At 35.8% G+C, this 15025-nt stretch overlaps 1 protein-coding gene across 1 annotated transcript; it reads left to right on the top strand.

The window, feature by feature from the left end:
* Positions 1–3181: 3181 nt before the first annotated feature.
* On the top strand, positions 3182–9189 carry LOC108980142 (probable glutathione peroxidase 2). Its single transcript, XM_018950988.2, has 7 exons — positions 3182–3663; positions 4091–4167; positions 6505–6566; positions 6646–6764; positions 6968–7135; positions 7227–7267; positions 8943–9189. Exons 1-6 carry the CDS (start codon positions 3517–3519, stop codon positions 7257–7259), a joined length of 606 nt encoding a protein of 201 aa, XP_018806533.1. The 5' UTR covers positions 3182–3516; the 3' UTR covers positions 7260–7267; positions 8943–9189.
* Positions 9190–15025: the final 5836 nt, after the last annotated feature.

Genomic DNA, 15025 nt, shown 5'->3' with positions numbered 1-15025 from the left:
GCAATATTTCATTAGTTTAGATAAAACCTCCCATTAAAATTAAAGTAGTATAAAGTATAGCAAAGTTACCCATTAAGAAACTTTAAAACCTTTAAACACTTAAAGTTTATGATTTACTCATTTAATACCTTTTAAAAACAAGATATAAAATTACAAAATCCAAGCAAACTCTCTAAACCGAACCTCTAGCATCCTAAAAATAGAATACCAACCAAATCTCAACTCAAGGCACATGAAACCAACATATATAATTTAAAGTCACTTTAATCATCACCTATGATTAAACCAAGTTTAATAACCACATAGTATTTTTGAAATATAGGAAAATACATAGCAAAACAACTATAATATCATTCAATTTGGGCCAAAAATAGGGCATACATATTTATTTTCAATATAGGAATTTAACTACACCAAAACACAAGTTAAAACAACTTAGTTGGCTTCCAAAATCACATTAAAAACAAATAAGTCAAATTAGAATTTTTACCTTAAACTCTTAGCTCTTTTCAAGAGGCAAGATAGAGAACTAAATAGTGGTATAGTCATGTGGATGAAGAGCCAAAATGATAGAATTGTTTTAACCCCAAAACCGAAACATAAAAAATCATCAAAAGAAAACTCACTTGATCAACCATGGCTAAATTCGAAATACAGAAAGGAGAAAGATTAAGGTTACTCTTACCTTAATATTTTCCTCTTGAGAATGAGGAATGATGGATGCTTGGCTTGAGATTGGAAGAAGAATGGAGTGGGAGAGGATGGGACGTAGATGCACGGGTGAGGGCTTGAGGAAATTTCTCTTTGTTTGCCTTAGAACCGACAAGTGCAAGGAGGAAAAATAAATTAGTGGCTTATACGAGAAGCTTTATGGGTAAAATGAGCTTAATGGCTTGCCTTAGAAGCCTATGGGTGAAAAGGGATTTAGTTGCTTTAGTCAAAACTTATCACATTAGCTTGGAAGATGGATGATGGAGATCTATTCACCTCAAAGATGCTTTTCATCTACCAATCTAATGGTAGAGAATAATTGGGCCATTTCCTGAATGAATAAAATTAAATGGCTTAAGGGAAATTTCAAAGTCTTAAAAATAATACCATTAATTTATTTTAATAAATCATATTTTAAAAATAAAGCATACTCATCTTAAAATAAAATAATTAAAGTAATAAAAATATTTATCTCAAAATATTTAACTTAAGAAATAATAAAATGACATGAGGATCTACGTAGTAGGACTCGGGTATTACACCCTTGGTCTCGTTGGGTGGGGTGCCTTTCTCGTCGTCTATCTTGATGACTCGACTCGGTCTTTCTGTCTTTCGCATTGTTTGATCTCTTGGTTTCCGACTTCACCTCTTGCATCCTGGGTTCTAAGAGGGCTTGTAGCATGTCTTCTGCATTAACATAATCATCAGCCATGTTTATGAATTCCCTTAGAGTCGAGGGAGTTTTCCTGGCCAACTCATTCATGAATGGACTCCGGGGTCATATACCTCCTAGAAGGGCGGCTAGTGTGATCTTCTTATCTTAATCATCCGTGGTTAGCTTCTCCTTCTTAAATCGGGTCAAATATGCTTTCAAAATTTCCTCCTCCTTTGTTTAATGGTGAGAAGATAAGTGGCGGGCCGTCGATGTTTCTTGCTCACCATGAATTGTGTTAAGAATTGCTTGGGCAATTCTTGAAAATTGTTGATTATTCATGGTCGCAAAGTTCAAAACCAGCCCATGCTATTCCTTTTAATGTTAATGAGAAAGCACGACAAGCTACCTCTCTTTGGAAGCCGTGAAGAGTCGTGTGCTTTAAAATTCTCCAAATGATATACTAGGTCCCAAGATCCATCATACATATCGATCTGGGGAAACTTTGAATTTAGACGGGAGTGGTACTGCCATCACTTCATCGCTATAAGGAAGATCAGTTTGATTCAGCAACTGCTTTACGAAGGAGAATCATCCATTTTTTCTTGCCATCTCGTCATATTTATTCACGAGGCTACGTAGCTCATGATCATGTAATCTCTTCTTTTCTAACTCCTCGGCATTCATGCCTCCTACACTATGCATCTCCTTTTTTCTACTTGTTATGGGCATGTGATGTTGCAGCATTCTGTCGTTTCAGCTCTTCATTCTTCTTCTGCGGCTGCTCAACCACTGTTGTCGCATTTTTCAACTTTTCTTCAACTTCTGCCAACTTTGCTCCTATATCTATCGTATTCATCTCACGGGTTGGTTGGGATCACGTGATAGTTGGCATGTGAAAGTCATGTTGAAGTCTTTAGAGATCCCATAGACTGCATCATTGTTAAGGACATGTTTTATATCACTAATTGCATGAATGACCTACAATAGAAGAGATGGCGGCACGGGGTGCCCATTGAAATTCCAATGCCTAACTTAGAGAGAAGTGGTTTCAATACAAGTATATAAATGAATGCCAAATATGTTACCTTGAGGTGTTATTTATAAAAGTATGAAGGTGATGATAATGATTGGTCTCAGAGTCTATCTTAAATAACTTTCAAACAAATTGGTAGGATAATATTCTTGATCAAGTGAAGGCGTTATCTGTTCTCTATTTTATTCAACACGTATTTGTAGGTTCAATCCCTGAACTTGTATACTAGCCCTAATTCTTGAAGGCTCAGACTTGGTCTTCTAGCACATGGTCTTATCCCTCCGAGCTCCTAAATATCCTTTCCAAGACTCTTATCTTTGTTTTGTGACTTCGTCGCTGAATGATTACTTGAGTAGAGAGAGAGAGGGGGGTTGGCAGCAAAAATCTAACCTTATGAAGGACTTCGGATTAAGGAGAGAAAGAAAAGGAAGAGTGAATGAAATTTGTTTTTGTAAGCGATTTTATTTTTCACTTGTTAGAATGCTTACATGTCACAGGAAGGTTGGAGTGTATAAATCCGTCATTAACACCGCGTCCAGTCCCTAGCGCTGCTCTTACAAGAAATGTCTATGTGAGGTTTGTATAGTGAGATAAGATAAGATGATTTTAAATAAAAGTTGAAAGTTAAATAAAATATTATTAAAATATTTTTTTAATATTATTATTATTTAAAAATTTTAAAAATTTAAATTATTTATTATATTTTATATAAAAATTTATAAATTTATAATAATTAAATAAAATAAGATATATTGAGATGTTTTATTTTCCAAACCTACCATCATTTTATGCTTCCTCCCTCTGTGAATTGACCAGTATTTCTCGCGATGATTTTGGGATCTGTGAGCTTGCGACTTTCGTGGGCTCTTTTGGTTTTTCAGTGCCTAACATGTCCGTGACATTAATTTCGCCCACAGGCACCAACCTTACATCCTTACCTGCCGGCCCATACCGCTTAAAATATTATTTGTTTACGTAAGTAGTACAAAAATGTCAACATTGCGTTCATAACCTCGTAACTTTTCTCAACTGTCTTTGGAATCATGTACTTCAAAAACAAAAAAATTTCAATGATATCGGATATGTAAGGAAGGTACAGCCTATATTGTAGACTAGGATGCAATTGTTGAAATTCACCAACTGGGTCTCTGTTCTCTTTCTGGGCATTGCTTTCCTGTACTTCTACGGAAACCTATCTGCTCCTTCTCCTCCTCAAAGTATGGCTGAAGATTCTTCCAAATCCATATATGATTTTACGGTCAAGGTACTGGGTTTTGTTTGTTTGTTTGTTTCATCGTTGTTAATCTCTTTTTGGTATCTCAGAAACTGAGGAAAAGAGAAGGATAAATTCAAGTTTAATGATTTGAATGTTTTTGAGTAACAAAAACTGAAAATAATTTGTACTTTACTGGACCTATAAAAGTTCTGGGGTTTTAACTTTGCTTTTCCATTACAAGGGTGACCAAATGAAAGCTAGGTCAATTCAATTGTTATGTGGGAGGTCCCTTTGTTGGTCTTTTTATTTTGGGCCACACTTTTGTTTCATATCTTGTGGGTATGCATAGTTTTCATTTTTTGAAAACTCTAGATAGAAAATTTGAGATTGAAAGCTGTTTGGTTGTATTTGTTCAAGATTTATTTTTGCTTTTGGGCTTTCTTCTTCTTGTTTTGCTAAATGAATTTAATGGCAGGATATCCGTGGAAATGATGTAAGCTTGAGTGAATACAATGGGAAGGCTCTCTTGATTGTCAACGTTGCTTCGAAATGGTATTCTAATCGACTCTATTTTCCTTTTGAATTTCTTGTCATGGTCGATTTCCTAGTCCGTTGATGTATGTCCTCATGAGCGTGAAATTATTCATTTTTTATTGATCTCTCTTTGAAGTGATTGTCAAGAGTAGTGGTGCAATTTGATATTTTGTACGTAATTTGAAATTTTACAGAACTTTTTCTTTACGAGTAAAAGATTAAAATTTTACAAAACATTATGGAAAAAACCAATTAAAAGATAACGAATTTTGCTTTCTCCAATTCCACCTTTGCTGTGGAGCATTGAATCATTCTTGTTCTATATGGAGACCTTATAATTTTCAATCGCCTCTTTGAGGTAAATCATGAATTATGCGCAATTTGTGTTTACAATGGTTTTTATTGATTCCTTTGTTTGATGCTTCTTCCTCTTGTTTAAGTTTGGCACGCACGACACAATTAACGTGGTCCATGGGTCAGGTAAGCATCTAAAGAAGACCTGCTTAAAATTTTTCCATCATACCAACTTAGATATGCTGTTTCAAATTGGGGTATGCTCTTAAGATCTGAATACAGTTGGATTCACATTGCACTTGGCAAGGATTGATCCAATAAAGATAAAATTCCAACTAAAAAGATGAGACAAAGCGCACTTCCTCATCGGTTTATGGAGGCTTTTATGGTTATATTTTAGCGTTTTGATGCTTGAGATATTCAGGGGTACTTTCTTTTTAGCATTTAATACTCCATATTGTTCTTTCTTTACTCTGTTTTTTAGGAAAAATAAATTGTAACAAATATGAAATCACAAACAAACCACCATGAACTTGTGCACACTGAGTTCCTGCCTTCCTGGCAAGTATAGTTGTTGATTTTGAAATTCATGTGTTGCACTGATTAATAGAGTAGTGCATACGTCCTAATTTATGCCTTCTTTCCACCCATTAGCAAAGACCGTTTCTGTATAGCCAACTAGATCCTTTGCACTTATTCTACATAAAATGTTAATTCATATGACTAGGGGTGTTGAGCAGGTCCTCACACTTGGATATAAGCAGGTAGAGGGTGAGTGGGCTACGCATCCGCTTGCCCACTACGCCCAGATATAAAAGCCCAAAAACCCTAATTTCCTCATTTTACTCCTCTCTCACACTCCACCTCCATCTTCTTCTCCTTGGCTCCAACTTTCTCTCAAAGTCGAAAGATCAACCCAAGGCTTTCAAAGGTTCTTTGAGATCTCAAAGTTTCTTGACTCACGGTTGTGGCAGAGGGTTTCAAAAGTTCAAGGCGTGGGTCTTGAAGTTTCATGACCTCTGGTTGTAGATTTTGGTTCAATTTTTTATTCTTAGGGTTTTTTCGGTGGTGATGGATTTGGATTTGTAAGCTGTTTGGTTTTAGGTTTTGGATTTGTGATGGTTTTTTATGATGCTGTCGAAATGGCTTCAGGGGGCTGGACGTTTGGCTGCGCAATCGTCTGTCCATTCAACAGGGGCGGGCAGGGTTGGGGCAGGGTGGGGGAAGGAAAGGCCACCCTGCCTGGGCAGGGTCCAAGGGAGTGTGTTTCCACACCATAAAAAACAGGACACTTTTAATATTAGATGTATTGAATAAAAATATATACATGTAATTTGAATGTTTTGATTCCTCGTTGAAAACAACTATATGTGAAGGCATGGGGAATTGTGATAGCCTCAAAAACATTCTACAGATGCAAAACCGTCTTGAGTAATAACTTAATATCGACTAATTAGCAAATACGAGTAGTTTAGGAAAATGAGAAGAAATTAAATGTATGTGAAGTTGACAATAGTGAGAAATCATCATCACCTAAAAATATGTGGTCTGAATTTAAAGCAATGGCAATCAATGAGTTCTGGTAAATAAAGTTATTAAACTCAAATTCATGAGCATTAATGATATGTTAATATTTCCCTGAAAATAATAGAGCCAAAGACGTTTTCATCTCGCCGAATGGGATGTTAAACTTAGAGCAATTTTGGTTAATTAAACTTTAAGAAGATTTGCAAGCTTGGATTTCCTATATATCTTGTAGTTCAAGTTTAAAGTAGCATTCATGTGTTGTATGTGACTTCTGTATTGTGCTTGGGAAGAAACTTGTGTGCGGGTTTAAGAGGTTTGTAGGTGTGGAACCTCTGTGAGGTGACTCGACTCATCTTTTACCTGAACCCATTTAAATTGAATGGATGCTACTGGGGACTGATGGATGCTTCTGTGCATTTGAGGCTTGTATATATCATTTTTCCTAATTAAAAAGTTAGATAATTCGATCATGATATTTGAGTTTATTTGAGGTTGCAAACTTTGATTGTATCTATTACCCTTTCATTGTTGCAGTGGTTTAACACAAACAAACTACAAGGAGTTAAACGTGTTATATGAAAAGTACAAAAGCCAAGGTCCATTTTTTGATCTATTCTTGCATGTTCTCCATTCTTATCACTTTGAAATTGATAAAGTTTTCAATGTTTTGGGCAGGGTTTGAGATCTTGGCATTTCCTTGCAACCAGTTTGCGGGACAAGAACCAGGAAGCAATGAGGAAATTCAGGAAGTTGTGTGCACTATGTTTAAAGCTGAATTCCCAATTTTTGATAAGGTAATTCCTCACGAACAAAGAGACAAACTTTGAGAATGTTTTGTCGGCAATCCATTTATACAGTTCCAGTATGCAAATTTAATATATTGACAGTAGTCTGTTATCCATATTTCTTTGTGACAACAATTCTACCTAAAAAAGTGTTGAGAGACAAAAGGCATGCTAGTAAATATTAATGTTATATTTCTCATCTATCTGTATAGATTGAAGTGAACGGTAAGAATGCAGCACCCCTTTACAAGTTCCTCAAATCCCAGAAAGGGGGGATATTTGGAGATGGCATAAAATGGAACTTCACAAAGTTTCTGGTGAACAAAGAAGGAAAGGTTGTGGAGAGATATGCGCCAACCACATCACCTCTTAAAATTGAGGTTAGAACAATGTTTCCCTTTTGTTCATGTTTGATTCTGCTGAAGACTGTTGCCTGAAGCTGATTATTGTTTCTTCCCTCCCGTCTTGCAGAAAGACATACAGAAGCTATTGGAATCATCTTAAGTACTAAGGTTTGAAGCCGTAATTTATATTTTACATTGTAATGTCAAAAAATGTTTTCTATAATAATCTTTTGTGTCCTACTAAGTATTATATGAGCTATATGTTTTCAAATTGGCTTTGTTGGGATGTTATGGTATTTTGTTGCGAAGACTATGGTCGATCAAGTTTCTCAACCAAATAAAAAATAAAAGTTCCGCTCTTTTCACTTATCAATTCTTTCTTCTACTTCATGGCCGAAGGAAAAAAGTTACAAAAAAAATCTTGTGTACGTAGCAGAACTCTCTCTCTGTCTCTCTCTCTCTCTCCACACAGCCACCTTAATTCATCATGATCTTTTTTGGAGTTACGATTAGGGGTGAAAAAAAAAAACTAGTGAACCGAACCAAATTGGTGGATTTGGTCTGGTTCAAAACTAGTTCAGTCCAGTACCGGTTTCATTTTTTTCAAAACTGGTCGAAATCGGTCTAGTTCCGGTTTTCCTTTTTCTAACACCAAATCGGCCAGGTTCATATATATATTTTAATTTTTTATATTATATATAATTTTTATATATAATTATATTTAAAATAATTGTTAAATTGTTAATTAATATAACATTAAATTTTAAAATCCTCTATTATTCATGTATAATAATAATCTAATAACATAAAATTAATATAACAATAAATTAATCTTATAAATCTTAGTATGACATCTGAGATGACATTATCATTTAAAGTTTTAATTTTATAATATAAAACTAATATAACATAAAATTTTAATCATAAACATGATCATGTTATTAATATAAACTATATATATATATATTAAGGATAAATTCATTTTATAGTATAATAAATTATAATATATATTCTTTTTTATAAATACATTTCTATACATTTGATCATATACACTCATATAAAAGTGTATATAACCATCATATTATCACTAACATTTATGTAACCAAGCATATTATTATTAACATATATAATCAAATATATAAATAAGTTAGATACTAACATACTATCACTAGCATATTATCACTAACATACATAATCAAATACCATATCACTATATGATACTATTATATATATATATATAAACACACACTAATACTAATCCACTATATATAAATAACTATATAAATCATTATAGTATTAGTAGTTATACTAATATTATATCAGTATATAATTCACTATATATAACTATATCACTATAGTATAGTTATACTAACTATATAATCCACTAATACTATACTAGAACTGGTAAAATCGGAAGTACTAGTTTAGAGGTGTAACTGGTGCGATATCGGTTCTTTAAATTTCAAAATCGGTGTATACCGGTTCAGTTATAAAATATGTTTAAAACCGGATCAATTACACCCTTAGTTACGATCATCCTCCCCGAGAAGAGAGCCCCTTTACCATTGATGTATACTTCAATTTATTGAGCCTATGCATGGTGCTCAATCCAAATTTTATTGCCATCAGGATAAAATTGAATACACGCACAGCCCGTGAAATAATTTTTGCTAAAAGAGACTGAAGTAGCAGGAAAAAATTATTAGATGCCTACTTCATGCCGAAATTTCAAATGCATTGTGACTGTTTTGTTCGGAAGGACTTAGCCTGAAACCCGCTTCTTTATATAATTTCCGGTTGTTGTGCTTGCAGAAACTTTGATTCTTTTGCATCTCTTTTACAGGCACTGGCATAACGATGTGGCTGTTCCTTGGGAGCACATATATCAGAAGAATGCATTATGGTTGTGTTGGTGAATTATAAGTTTATATAATATACTACTTGAATAATCAGTTGAAATTGTGTCACTGTTCTCCTTGAAATTATAAGTTTAGTGGTTGGATACTGCCTAGAATAAAAAGACATCAAGAATAGTTCTGCTTATGTACAACAGTCAAAAGGAAAAAAATAAAAATAATACTGTTTTTTCATTGTCTGTGTGCTTTCAGGGGTGTGCTTAGCCCCAAAAAAAAAAAAATAATCCATATGTGGCGATGAGGGTGAGTTATATTTATTAGATTTCACTTATGAATTTATCATCTAATGCCACATAATGGGAAGATGAGAGGATGATGAGAGTTGGGATGATGACTAGATTTTTTCATTCTGAAATATTAATGTCTCGATTAGCAACACAACATATCTCTGGTATTTTTAGATATTTTCATGTCAAATATCACTCAAAACGTTTTTTAATTTAAAATCTTTAATTTTTTAATCTACTCATTATCTAATCATTACAATTTTTTTAAACTCTCAAACAAAACATAAAAAATAATATTTTTTTTTCAAAAATAATATTAAAAAATAATATTCAAACAATTTTATAATTTTATAATATTTTTATTAATTTTTTCTCTATTTTTTTCAAAATTCAATAAAATATCTTAATTCAAATCATTTAATTATTATTTATAAATATATTTAAATATTCAAAGTATCCAAATGAGTCTGTCACCAAATAAAACATATATAGTTTTTAACAGAGAAAAGTAATTTTGTCATTATAAATTTCATTATTTTCATTCACACCTATTATGTTAAGAGAGAAATACATAAAACTACTTAAAATGTGCTCCTAAAATAGGCATTAGGAATGTAAATGGGTAAATGAATCTTTCCCTTGATATCATGGGGTGTGTTTGGTGTGGACGTTCCGAATGCACAAATGGATTCTGGATGCTCTCATGCGAAGCTTAATTTTTTAATCATAGTCATAAATTCGTCGACCTTCAATAAATTTTTTTGTAAAAGCTTTTTACCAATTTCCATTAGCTAACCCCTTTTTAACTTATTATAGACATTTAATCAAAAGAAACAAATGCAAGAAGCTGGATATTTACTGATACAAATCCAAATTGATATAGGGTATCTAGGTCTAGATTCTACGTTGATTGTATTGAACTACTACCTTAAGAAGATAAATATGTACAAATACAAAAGGAAAAGCTATCTTCATTAGAGATTTTTTATGTGCTTGAATCTGTTGATTGAGTAAGCCTCGTAATAAAAGATAGCAGATTTAAATTCTTCTCCCTTCTCTCAAGGAAAAGGGGTGAAGTGCGGGTAGGGTAGTGGCACGAGCAGAAAGTTATAACAGAAAAAGATTCTGGTGGAAGTCCAGGGCGAGGGGGAAAATTTCTTTAGTGGAACGACAGCGTAGTGGGAGAGAACCTAAGAAGGCTATGGCGGTGCGTGGTGGTAGTTTTCTCTAGAAAACAGAGAAGAGCAGAAAGTGTGGTGATGGATTCTTTGGGGGAGAAATGGAAGGGCCTTAGACTATTGGAAGATGAGAGTGCCACTATTGAGCTTAATGAGGACACCTCGACTGAGTTGATCTACAAAGAACAAAAAACTGTGTTGGGGAAGATCTGTTCATCAAGGATAATCAGTAAGGAAGTGTTGGGGTCGACAACTGTGACGCCTTGACTCCCACATACAAAAACGCGGAAATCGTGACGTCAGGATGATGACAACACGGGCCACGTATCCCAACGATAAGTGCTCAAGTGTGTGCAACATGTAAAAGTGCACAACAAAAGTCGCAGCGGTTAATTAAATTAAGTCAACTAAGTATCAGAAATTTAAATACAAATATCCAAAATAAATTACCTTTAAAAAGTTATACAGTTATCCCAAAATATATTACAAAAGGAAAATACATAAACAAGTGATAAAACGAATCTCGATACATGAGAGCAACCCCAGATCACTCTTCCAATGAAGCCAAAGCCTAAGGCTCGTCGTCCTCATCTACATCAAAATCTGCGATACCATAAAACGGTACTGCAAGTAAGTAATAATCCAAACATCCCTCGGGAAAAAATGCATTACAGCAACCAACAAACAGATCCCAAAACCTCATTTTTATCGAAATGATTATTTTCCAACACACGCCAAAAATCTCATTTGACCATAAACACGCCATGAATAATATCCATCATTTTCTCAGAAAATGTGCTCGTAACCATTAAATCATGAACCGACGACAAAATCATTTATCGGACACTGTAGGCGGGAATCGCAGGCGGGACTCTACCACCATCCCTGCTTACCATCATCCCTACAGTTCCTTTTCACACAAGAGGTACTTATCAGAGCACTGTAGGCGAGAATCATAGGCGGGACTCTACCACCATCCCTGCTTACCACCATCCCTACCGCGTGCACCGTAGGCGAGAATTACAAGCGGGACTACACCGCCATCCCTGCTTACTATCATCCCTACCGCACCGTAGGCGGGAATTGCAGGCGGGACTATACCACCATCCCTGCCTACCACCAACCCTACAGTCTCTTTTCCTTTCAAACCAATCAATCCAATCATTTCAAACATACACAAAATCATTTCTCCCATGAAAATTCAGTTTTCAAATAAACACATGAACATGTATGCAATTATGCGCAAATCCAGTTTTCAGTTACAAACATGAACATGCGTGTAAATATGCAATGTACAAGACACGACACCAATATCCAACAACCAACAAATGTCAACACAATCTAATCACTCAAACAACTCCATTTTCCAATCCATCCGACCCCCTACTCATTGGACTCAGTTCGGCATAACCAACGAGATCACAGTAAAAAGAGTTAGTGCAAAAATACATTTAAATCACGAAAGTTAATTGGAAAAATACTTATAGCGCTATATTATAATTTTTGAAGGATCATGGAGCTGCAAGAAGTGGCAACACAGCAACAGAACAGTGCAAAATGCACTGTGGCCGTGGGTCTCAAAAACCCACTTTTGAGCAGGGACAAACCAAGACCCGAGATTGCTAGGGAAGGGCTTAGGGATGTCGGTGAAGCTAGTGGTGGTGGTGGTTGGCTGTGGGAGGCGGCGTAGAGGGCGGTTGAAGGTTAAAATGACCAAAACGGAAATGTTGATGATGGGGCTTCACCGGTGGCAGATTGGGGCTGAGAATGGATGCATTAGGTTGCTAGAAGGTCAAGGAAAATGTGGTGAAGAAATAGTGGCCGGAGGTGGCGCAACGGTGGCGTTGGAGCAAATGGAGGCTGCAGCTTTAAGCTGTTCGTGGGAGCTCACGGCGGTGCGAGAGGGGCTGGGAATGAAGGGGGTGTTCGCCGACCGGTGAGGAAGAGAATGGGAGGGGCGGTGTTGATCACAGCGGCGTGTGGCGGCAGTGGGTGGTGAGCAAAGAAATGGATGGGGGAGGGGGTGCTGCGCGCGCGGGAGAGAAGAGAGAGAGAGGAGAAAAGAAATGGGGGGAAAAAAAAAGAGGAAGAAAAGAAAAAGAGGAAAAGAAAAAAGTGAGGCAAAGAAACGAGATCCAATCCTCACATCTTGGGTCACAAAAATAATCCAAGGAAAAAGATTTCAAAACAGCAAGTTAAATAAAATAATTTAAATGTAGTGCTTAAATGAAAATAAAATAATTAAATCCAACAATAAACTAATTTAAAATAAAGAGCAATTTAAATAATGAACAATAATTAATAACAAGAAAATACATTGAATTAATAATTAAAAATCTTAAAATAATATAACGTAAATCATCTAAAATTTAAAACAAGAAAGCCAATCATCTTAATAAATGCAATAATTTACTTAGTCAAAATACACGTAAATGCGGGGTATCACAACAACTGCAAAATTCTGGAGGATTAGCAAAGCTGTGAAGTTCATAAAGGTATGCCCGAATACTTTTGCTATTGTTTTTTAGAATGTTGCTAACAAAGTGAGAGTTTGGGAAGGGAGGCCTTGGTTGTTTGGCAACTAGGTTCTAATGCTGAAGGAATTTGAGGGTACAAACCGTCACATAGAGTGACCTTCGATACCGAATGTTTTTGGCTTAGAATCCATAACTTGCCTATCTCTTGTATGAAAAAAGTTAGGGGTGAACAAATTGGGGGACGGTGGGCAAGGTAGAAAGGGTGGATGTTCAAGAAAATGGGAGTGGATGGAGAAATTTCTTAAGGGTTCAAGTCCTCTTGGACCTAACAAAACCTATTGCAAGGGGGAGAACTCTAACAGTGAGAGGAAATAGCTTCTGGGCCCCTTTCAATTATGAAAAGCTACCAAAAATCTGCTTCTCATGTGGATGTATGGTCCATGGAGTGAATGGATGTTATGGAGGTCAAGGGAACAATTAGGAAATAAAAGAGCAATACGACTCTTGGTTGAAGGCAAAGCAAATCTCCAGATCGAAAAACTTTAATGGTGCTAATTGGTGGAAGGAGGAGGGTTGTAAATGGAGAAGAGAGAGTGAAAAAATGGAAAATTATGAGACTAATGTTGGAGTAAAAGAGGGAAAAATGGGGAGTGATGGAGACGAGGGACAAAATAGTAAGAAGGAAAAAGGAAGGGAATGGAGTGAGGGAGGAAAAGATTCAAAGGGAGACAATGGGGGTAGAGAGGATGAAGGGGTGAAGAGAAAGGGAGAAAAGAGGAGGGACAAGCAGGCAATAGAGGAGGTGTCTGAAAACATGGTGGAGGCTCCAACAGAAGGTAAAGGGGGGCTTGGGGTAGATGATCATCCAAAAAAGAAGGGAGAATGGAAGAGGAGAGCTAGAGCAAAGGGGAAGCAAGTGGTTTCAAACTACTTTAGTGCTAAAACAAGGAAAATGGGTTGTACAGAAAATGAGGAATGTGAGATAGGTAATCCGAAGAAAAAAGGAAAGGGGGGCAGTGGGGAATTGGAGGGTTTTTGCTTTGATTTAGTGGCGGTGGCTGACTTTGAGCCTCGCCAAAACTCAGCCACCGCCAAACATTATGAAAATTCTTAGTTGGAACTGCCGAGGGTTGGCGAACCCTCGGACAGTTCAAGATCTTTACAATATGGTAGAAAAGAATAAACCCAGCTTAGTTTTTGTGATGGAAACTAAGTCTTTAAATAAAAGTTTTGATAGTTTGAGAATAAGGCTACAATGTGAAGGTTGTTTTGTGGTTGAAGCAGTTGGAAAAGGGGGAGGTGTAGTTATGTTATGGAACTCAAATGTGAGGGCTAAAATTGTGAATTACTCACAACGACATATTAATGTTTGGATAAAAGATGAAGGGGAGAAAACATGGTTGCTTACCTGCTTCTATGGGCAACCAGATACTAATAAGAGAAATGAATCTTGGTCCTTGTTGAGTTCTCTTAAACCTGCAGCTGATATTGGATGATGCATATTGTGGTTATGAATGGAGGCAATCTCTATGACCTTGGGTGGAAAGGTGATAAGTTTACATGGAGTAATTCACATGGGGATGACACTTTCACTAAGGAAAGATTAGATAGGGTTGTGGCATCCTGTGTGGATGAATATATATAGAGAACGTGGGTGGAAGTTATGGTGACAAGCACTTCATATCATAAACACTTACTTGTGCATGTACTAAAGAAGAAGTGCATAAACTGGAACAGACAGAGGACTTTTAAATATGAGGCGAGCTGGGCTTTTGAAAATGAGTGTGAAAAGGTCTTAAAGGAGGAGGCTTGGAAAGGAAATCAGATCAGTCATATTTCTGTGTTATTGCAAAGGAGTGGGGCTGCTTTGTAAAGGTGGAGTTAGAAGAGGAGAAGGGAGGTGATAAAGAGATAGAAGCAAAGTCTAAGTTGTTACAAAGGTTGTAAGCAGAAGAGAGCATCATCAATATTGAGGAGATAAGGAGTTTAAAAGAAGAACTGAACCTGCTACTAGAAATGGAAAACATTAAATGGAAACAAAGAGCAAAATGTAATTGGTATAAGCATGGAGATAGGAATTCAAAATATTTTCATGCTTGTGCTAATCAAAGAAGAAGGAAGAACTTTA

The sequence above is a fragment of the Juglans regia genome, chromosome 7, assembly GCF_001411555.2.
Source record: "Juglans regia cultivar Chandler chromosome 7, Walnut 2.0, whole genome shotgun sequence".
NCBI lineage: Eukaryota > Viridiplantae > Streptophyta > Magnoliopsida > Fagales > Juglandaceae > Juglans > Juglans regia.
Note: the sequence above shows the minus strand (reverse complement) of the source record. Positions and strands in the feature narration are given on the sequence as shown.